This window comes from Alosa alosa, chromosome 16, assembly GCF_017589495.1.
Source record: "Alosa alosa isolate M-15738 ecotype Scorff River chromosome 16, AALO_Geno_1.1, whole genome shotgun sequence".
NCBI classification, from domain to species: Eukaryota; Metazoa; Chordata; class Actinopteri; order Clupeiformes; family Clupeidae; genus Alosa; species Alosa alosa.
In genome coordinates, this window is record NC_063204.1 from 1,623,678 (window position 1) to 1,632,935 (window position 9,258).

The 9,258-nt window shown below is 41.5% G+C and overlaps 1 protein-coding gene across 1 annotated transcript; it reads left to right on the forward strand.

Moving 5' to 3' along the window:
• The first annotated feature begins 372 nt into the window (after positions 1-372).
• Positions 373-1,083, forward strand: LOC125309815 (olfactory receptor 6B1-like). Its single transcript, XM_048266940.1, has 2 exons — positions 373-517; positions 866-1,083. Exons 1-2 carry the CDS (start codon positions 373-375, stop codon positions 1,081-1,083), a joined length of 363 nt encoding a protein of 120 aa, XP_048122897.1.
• The last annotated feature ends 8,175 nt before the right edge of the window (positions 1,084-9,258 follow it).

Sequence of the window (9,258 nt, forward strand, 5' to 3'; positions counted from 1 at the left end):
TCCCCCACAGACTGAAGAGTTTCCTCCCAGTTTTGAACATATATAAGAGCTCTGTTTCTACTTCACCCAAAGAGTGTTGTCTTCTGTTTAGTGAGGTACACTAAACATACATACATCAGGTTAGGTAAGTATTATATTTACTGTTATTTGAAGTGTATTTTCTATATTTTAATTTTCTAGAACTCAAAGGCTTTAAAGTTTGTATTGACTGATATTACTATTTGAGAAGAGGGACAGGGTTGTTGTAGAATTTGACAAACTATTTTGCTGAGTGCATCAAAGTTCTCACATTTCTGTCAAACTGCAATTTTGCAGAGTACCATGGACAACATATCTTCAGCAACAACTTTCATACTCAAGACATTTGAAAAAATGGAACATCAGAATAATTTATACTTAACTGTTTTTCTTCTACCATACATTTTAACCATTGCTATGAATACACTTGTAATCTTTGTTATTTACAAAGAACGAGCCCTACATGAACCTATGTACATTTTCATTTGCAATTTATCATGTAATGGAATATACGGAAGCACATCTTTATTGCCACATATAATGACTAAGCTTGCTACAAAGTCATATACAATCACTTTGGTCAACTGTTTTATTCAGATATTTTGTTTACACACATGGGGTATTGTTGAACTGACAACGCTGGCTATAATGGGATATGACCGGTACATTGCCATATGCACCCCATTACACTATCATGACAAAATGTCTCCAAGGAAGGTCAAAATTCTCATTGCATTCAGTTGGATCTTTCCTTTGTGTACTTTTCCACTTTATTTAGTACTGACTATCCGGCTGTCTTTTTGCAGTAATATAATTTATAAAACCCACTGTTCAAATTATGATCTAGTTAAGCTTTCCTGCACTAGCACGTTTGTAAATAACATTGTTGGGCTTCTTACAATGGGTGTGTATATGTTCCCTCAACTCCTTGTCATTTTGTTTTCATATGCTCAAATACTAAAAATTTGCATACATGCATCCAAGGAGTGTCGAAAGAAAGCCCTTCAAACATGTATACCACATTTGTTGACAGTTATAAACTATTTTTTTTGGTGCTTGTTTTGAATTTATCCAAGCTCGCATAAGCGGGAACCAGACACCATTTGGTGTAGCAGTATTTCTGTCTCTGTATTTCATAATCTTGCAACCACTATTTGACCCTCTAATGTATGGTTCTAGTGCGCTCAAATTGTACATTGTGCAGTTTTTTCAAAAGAGGAAGTTGTCACCATTACAGTAAGTAAGCGATAAAGTCATGTTTTCCATTTTGTCATTTAAAAATGTTTGTTAAAATATGTAAGTAATATGGATGCAAAAGTGTGATTTGTTTTGTCATAATAGGCCATCCAGTCCAACAACATGACACATGTGCAATCCAACATTGACATGGATGTCAGCTAATGTTTAAGACATAACACATTCTTCAAAATTGTGTTTTTCAACTGCTTGATAGTTTTCTCGGGGCGATAGACTATGGTAATATATTGGGAACAGTGTTCATTCATGTAAAATTGTCTGTGCAGCTGTGTAGCTGTCCCAATGTAACAAACCATTGCTATGACACAATCACCGTCAATTCTATTATACATTCATACAGTAAATGCAACCAGGGCACACAACTATAGCTTTTTGTATTTTGTTGGTGAATCTTCTATTCTAATTAATGGGTTCTAATTAGTGGGTTTGATCCAGCAAGCCATGCTGTGGGCCCACTATTGTTCTTAAGTTTACTTTATTAGTGGGTTTGATCCAGCAAGACCACAGTATGGCTTGCGGAGCAAGCCCACTATTGTTCTTCTTAAGTTTTCTTATTAGTGGGTTTGATCCAGGCTTGTGGAGCAAGCCCACTATTGTTCTTCTTAAGTTTTCTTATTAGTGGGTTTGATCCAGGCTTGCGGAGCAAGCCCACTATTGTTCTTTTTAAGTTTTCTTCTTCTTATTATTATTTTTAGTGGGTTTGATCCAGCAAGACCACAGAATGGCGAAGCAAGCCCACTATTGTTCTTCTTAAGTTTTCTTATTTTTACTTAAGTTTTCTTATTATTAGTGGGTTTGATCCAGCAAGACCACAGCATGGCCACAGCATGTTCTTCTTAAGTTTATTTATTATTCCTTTTCACCTACTTTTTGTACTAACTACTGCTCCTAGACCGTTTGAGCTATCGACGCGGTTCAAACTCCAAAAATTCAGGCCCGAACCGCTCTGCCATCTTTTCTTGAAGCCAATCTATGTTCATACAGGTCATTAAAAAAAAAAAAAAAATATATATATATATATATATATATATATATATATATATATATATATATATATATATATATATATATATATATATATATATATATATATATCCAAATCCATTCAGCCCAGTCCAATGCCTTGCCAGCACCAAATCATTTTTTAAAGTGAATCCATGTTCATTCAGGTCATTTAAAAAATAAATATATTTTTTCCCAGTCCATTCAGCCCAGTTCAATGCCCAGCTAGCTCCATTCAAACTTAGTCATATATACAGTTGTATAGATTATAACATTGAGAAACACACATTCATTTAGATATTATACACATCCACACCACAGTTCAAGTTTAGTTACTCATCATTGCTCGGCAAGAAGTCCGCAATTAATTCAATTGTCTTGCCACGATCTGTGGAGCTTACAGACATCGTTAAATTACTACAGGTTCTGTATGCTATTTAAAGCCGACCTAACGATGAGTCCCTTCATGACTGTGTGTTGCAATGCATTCTGGGTGCTGTGCTGTGATTTGACGGCTCGTCACCTGACCCACCAAACAACGATACTTGAACTAAACGTAGAGTAAAAATAAATCGCTACCAAGGCTCCAAATAGCAACACACTTACACCAGAGAATGTCTAATAAGGGGAGAACTGCCACTCTCAGAAAACTTCCGGTTTCTGAACTGGTTGCAGTTCCTTCTGTGGTTAGATAGATAGATAGATGGATACTTTATTGATCCCCAGGGGAAATTCAAGGTCTCAGCAGCATACATACAACACAAACACATTCTTTAACAGCAGAAAGAGTAATTAAAGTATATAATATAAAAACACAACTAAGCAGTAAGGACAGTAGAAGATAAAGAATATGCTAAATATACTAAAATACAAATTATACTAACACTTCATACAATATATAAAAATATACTAAAATACAAATTACAAAAATACAAATTATACTAACTAACACTTAATCTAAATCAATTCTAATAACAGTATCCACATAGTGGTGATTAATAAATCAGAGGCGCTTGCAATGACTGAGGCAGGGACTGAGCCTGTGATTCTCTGTGCATAGTAAGGTATGGTAAGGTGTCCTAAGGTGCTCTGTCGTGCTCTGTGTGAATGAGTGTCATGGTGGTAGTGCAATGGTGATAGTGGTCATGGTGATAGTGCAAATGAGTAAGTCAACAGTGCAACAATGCAGAAATAAAGTAAAGGAAAGTCTATATATCTATATATTTAACTATTTAAGAAAATGTATAAGTGTGGCCACAGTTCGGCTGTGGCATGGAGGGGGGGGGGTTATGCATATGTGCTAATGTGCTAATATAGCACGCAAACAGTGAGGTATAAAGACAGTGGTACAAGTGGCTAATGGACAGACAGTACCAAACATGGATGGGGTGAAGAGGCAGACAGACTATGCAGAGAAGTCTATCTCTCCTCTTCCCTTAAGTGAGGCATTGAACAGTTCAATGGCCCTGGGGACAAATGACTTTCTCAGTCTGTCAGTTGTGCAAGGCAGTGAGCGAAGTCTCCAGCTGATCAGGCTCTTCTGCTGAACAATAGTGCTGTGGAGTGGGTGACACTCATTGTCCAAGATGTTGATCAGTTTGTTCAGGGTCCTTTTGTCAGATAGTGAAGTGATGCACTCCAGTTCAGCTCCCACCAAAGAGCCAGCTTTCCTTACCAGCCTGTCAATTCGCCCCACATCCTTCTTCCTTGTGCTTCCTCCCCAGCATACTACTGCATAGAAGAGGACGCTGGCAACAACAGACTGGTAGAACATCCTGAGGAGCTTACTGCACACATTGAAGGACCGCAGCCTCCTCAGGAAGTACAGCCTGCTCTGCCCTTTCTTGTAGAGTGCATCAGTGTTGGCTGACCAGTCCAGTTTGTTGTCCAGGGAGACCCAGATACTTGTAGGTGCTAACCACCTCCACATTGACCCCATCAATGTGGACTGGTAGCAGAGTGGGCTTAGACCTGCGGAAATCCACCACCATCTCCTTGGTCTTTGAAGTGTTAAGTTGAAGATGATTGAGTTTGCACCATTGCACAAAGTCCTCCACCAGGCTCCTGTACTCCTCCTCCTGCCCGTACCTGATACACCCCACAATTGCAGTATCATCAGAAAACTTCTGCATGTGGCATGACTCGGTGTTGTAGCAGAAGTCAGATGTGTACAGAGTGAACAGGACTGGAGAGAGCACAGTTCCCTGTGGCGCTCCGGTGCTGCAGATCACAGTGTCAGAGAGACAGTTCTTCAGTCTGACGAACTGTGGTCGCTCGGTCAGGTAATCTGTAATCCAGGTTACCAGGTGAGCGTCCACACCCATCTGCAAGAGCTTGTTTCCCAATCTGAGGGGCTGGATGGTGTTAAAAGCACTTGAGATATCAAAGAACATGATTCTCACAGCACTTTTCCCCTTGTCCAGGTGAGAATGTGTCCTGTGTAGAAGATAAGTGATGGCATCGTCCACGCCCACTTTCTCCTGGTAAGCAAACTGTAACGGGTCTAGTGCACGGCGTACCTGGGGTCTGAGCAGAAGACCAATCGCTCCATTGTCTTCATCACATGTGATGTAAGAGCGACAGGTCTGTAGTCATTAAGCTCACCAGGGTGTGGCTTCTTAGGGACAGGGGTGAGACATGATGTCTTCCACAGTGTTGGAACTTGTCCAAGGCGTAGGCTCAAATTGAAGATGTGCTTCAGTGGCTCCCCCAGTTCAGCAGCACAGGCCTTGAGTAGCCTTGGGCACAGTCTGTCAGGCACAGCTGCTTTATTGCTACGCAATTTCTTAAGTTGGACTGTCACTTGATCTTTTGTAATGGTGAGGGGGTGTAAGGGGGGGGGGAGGGGTGCATCTGGGATCTGTGTGTCTGATGGCTGTTGACTGAGGTCGTTGTCACCTCATTGTTCGTGATCGCCATGTGGGGGGAGGGGTGCAAAATCCAGTGATGGTGGGGGGGGTACGATAGCCTGTGATGATGGAGGTGAGTGTTGCTGGTATTGAGGGGGTGTGGGGTGGGGGCTGGGGATGGTGGACAGACCACCGCCATTGGAGCTGGAGCAGGGCAGTCAAACCTGTTGTAGAAGTGGTTCAACTGGTTCGCCCTGTCCAGGTCCCCCTCCACAGAGCTGCTGTTCTTCTTCAGGCCAGTGATAACCTTCATGCAGTCCCATGTCTCCTTCAAGTTGTTTTCCTGCAGCTTCTGTTCCACCTTCTTTCTGTAATCCTCCTTAGCTTCCTTCAGCTTGAATTTGAGTTCCCCTTGCACGCGCCTCAGCTCTGCCATGTCCCCCTCTCTGAACGCCATCTTTTTCCTGTTGAGAAGGGTCTTGACATTGCTGGTTATCCAAGGCTTGTTGTTGGGAAAGCAGTGTACAGTTCTGGTGGGAACAACAATGTCCATGCAGAAGTTCAGGTAGTCAGTTGTGCACTGTGTGACCTCCTCCAAGTCCTCTCCATTCTGTAACACACTCCAGTCAGTACACTCGAAGCAGTCTCTCAGAGCCTCATCCACTTCGGGTGTCCACTTCCTGAAGGTGCGTGTGGGAACTGGTAGCCTCTGTACTTTGGGCTTGTACATTGGCTGGAGATGAATGAGGTTGTGGTCTGACTTTCCCAGTGGGGGGAGGGGGTTTGCACTGTATGCATCCCTCACGTTTGCATACATGAGGTCTATTGTCCTGTTTTTCCTTGTAGGGCAGACAACATACTGGTAAAAATTTGTGAGTGTGGAATCCAGTGTTATGTGATTGAAGTCGCCAGAGATCACAAAAAAGGCGTCAGTGTGTTGGGTTTGAAGCCTTGCGATTGTGGAGTGGATGACGTCACACGCTGTATCCGGAAGAGCTCGAGGTGGAACGTAAACACAGACAGCAATTGCGTGCGAGAACTCCCTCGGCATGTAGTACGGACGGAGACTAACCGCTAATAACTCCACATCCTTACAGCATACAGTCTCCTTCACTGTAACATGTCCGGGATTGCACCATCTATTGTTAATGTACAGCACCAGTCCGCCTCCCTTCTTTTTGCCAGAAAGTTTACAGTCTCTGTCCAAACGAGCTACACTGAAGCCAGGCAGCTCAACGTTAGAAGTGGGGATATGGCTTGTTAGCCACGTCTCCGTAAAGCATAACAAACTACATTCCCTGTACAACTTCTGGCATCCAGTTCGTCCAGTTCCACATGAGGGCGCTCGTCCACTTTTCTCGGGATATAATTTTTTTTCAAGTAATTTGAGTATTGTATTCGAAAGTGGAGGCAAAGAAAATACACTTGGTTGAGTATTATATTTTTTAAAGTCACTTAATTGTTCTAAAAAGCCTTTCAAATGTGTCAATGACATCATTCATTAGCACAATGCTAGCGTGTTATGTGCAACAACGACCCAACCTGTAAGAAATCAAAAGGACATAAGTACTTGTTCATTCAACTTTTGACCTATAACCCACGTTGAAGTTATACAAACTACAATCAAATCTGAGATTTGTCAACGACAATCAGGTGAAAGAGTCAAATTTAGCCGTCTAGCTCCATTGACTCCCGATCGCCCCCAGTGGAACTCTGGTGGAACTGCATCCAAAATTCAGTACAATGGGACTTAATACGGAGTGGCAAGGCTCTCCGTAGACGGGCTCTGCGCACACTGTAGCATAATGAGGGTATCTACATGTAAACCGAAGCATTGAGAACTGTGAAAGTCTACAGGCGGTTTATTAAAAAGAAAAACAGTACCGTTCACGTTTCGTTCACATATACAGACGGGCGCCATCTTGGGAAAACAGAACTCTCTGGGATGTGGCGTAAATCTCGCGTGAAACCTTGTTGCCGGAACAGCAGGGAAGAGGCAACAGGGTACACACGAAAGATACACAGGATACACATGGAATTCGAACGAATTTGAAGACATCGAAGAATGAACCCTTTTAGTTTGATGGACGTCCTTATCAGTCTATGGTCTAACTTATGAACGTGTCGGGTCAACGTCAAGATAAGTAAGTTAGGCTAACGTAAACGTTAACGTAGCTAACGTTAGCTATTTGCTGTTGTCATATGCTTTACGTGATGGCCATTCATCACACTGTTTGGATGTTACTTACTTGGCAGTCTGAATCAGAATTACCTTAGCTCTCAGTAAGTTACAGTTTATTATAGTCATGTGATTTCCATAAAGTAGTAAACAACAGTAATGTTAAACGTGTCAACAAGTTAGATTCTACCCCACAAGCCACAATAGGGAACGTTCAAGTAAGCGTTAGCACATATACAAACCTATTAATGTTAGCTAACATGCTAAGCATGGTTTTAATGTGTAAACAGACCAACCACGATTTTGCAATAAAGTGAATGGAGTCATTTTAGGTACTACTTTCACGAGGTCTGTAGTTCTGTCAAAATGTATCTTATCTTTGAACAGACTACATGGTTATCTTCCTTAGACTTCGTAGATGTAGTTACTACAATTTGGAGGCGAAATTCGAAGTGTAAATATGGTTTTAATGTGTAAACAGAACAACTGCGATTTTGCGAGCTAGAAAAAAGGAAGTGAATGAATGAATAGTTACTGCTTTTCTGAGGGCTAGCGTTCTCATAAAATCGACGTAATCTTTGAAAAGACTACCTGGTTATCTTCCTTAGACTTCATAGGCAATTTGGAGTCGAAATTCGAAGTGCAAATATGGTTTAAATGTGTAAACAAGACGCCTGATGTTTAAGATAGTATAGTATATACTTTTTTGATCCCGTGAGGGAAATTTGGTCTCTGCATTTTAACCCAATCGGTGAATTAGTGAAACACAAACAGCACACAGTGAAGTGAAGCACACACTAATCCCGGCGCAGTGAGCTGTTAGGTGCCTTGCTCAAGGGCACTTCAGCCAGGACCCACTGGTCGGGGCTCGAACCGGCAACCCTCCGGTTACAAGTCCAGAGTGCTAACCAGTGGGCCACGGCTGCCCCAATATGTTAATGAATGGGCACAGTATTATTGTGTACAGTAATGGGCTATCAATAGTATGTAAACAGTTCATGTGTTATGTGATTTACATAATAGTAAACAACAGAAATATTAAAAGCTGGTATTGTGTTTTCTGAATTCTTACACTCAGGCATTCAAATGAAATGTAATTAAATAGCATATATATACTCTATCAGTGTATGATGCTTGCATGAGGGAAACATCCCAAAACAACGGCACCCATATAATTGCTGTTGTTTTGAGAAGTATTTCTCATGCAAGCATCATGCAACAATGCAAAAACAATGAAACTATTGTAGGCCTAATTATATTTTACATTAGTAAAGCAGTACTCTGATGTGCATGCTTTCACAAACTTTTGTGAACAATTTAAATATTGACTGTTTTGAAGTGCATGTATAGCAATATAGTATAAAAATAATAATAATTGTGATATCATTACAATTTGATTGGGGGTGGGAGGAGGGGGGTGGGTTCATGTAGGTGGGCCCTATGACCCCAAAGTATGCCTTGACTGGGCCTCAGGTCAAAGAAGTTTGAGAAAGGCTGATGTAGACGACAAAGCAGCAAGGAGGCGTCGTGTGATCATTTAAACAAGTTTTATGATGAGGTCGATGAGGGTGGGAAAAATCGTACATTTCTGTGCAAACTTTGCCCGCACTTCACTCACATTCAGTCACATTGTCTTTTAAGAAAATGCAGTCCATTTTTCGGTTCTAGCAGCCAACAACCTCAGAACTGACCCTTCAGGCCTCTCAGGAGGCGCTGGCCTTCTAACCTAGTGACCACCATAGCAACCAGCATGATTGCCCTAGCAACCACGATATTTATGCGTTTTAGCTTATTGGATGTTGCGTTAATGCAGATAACTTTTGATCCGTGTGCCCGATTTTCATAAATGAGGTACCGTTGGAATCCTTGGATGAGGCCGAGTGTCATGCCCCTGATCAAACACAGTGAAGAGAAAGTCACACTACTAACCCAAACCATACCACCATTTATAAA

Bases quoted from the DNA above. Each gene is read 5' to 3' on its own strand.
- LOC125309815 (XM_048266940.1), top strand. From the start codon at position 373: ATGGAACATCAGAATAATTTATACTTAACTGTTTTTCTTCTACCATAC. The intron at 518-865 runs GTAATGGAATAT...ATTATGATCTAG, and splicing joins TTTCATTTGCAATTTATCAT to TTAAGCTTTCCTGCACTAGC.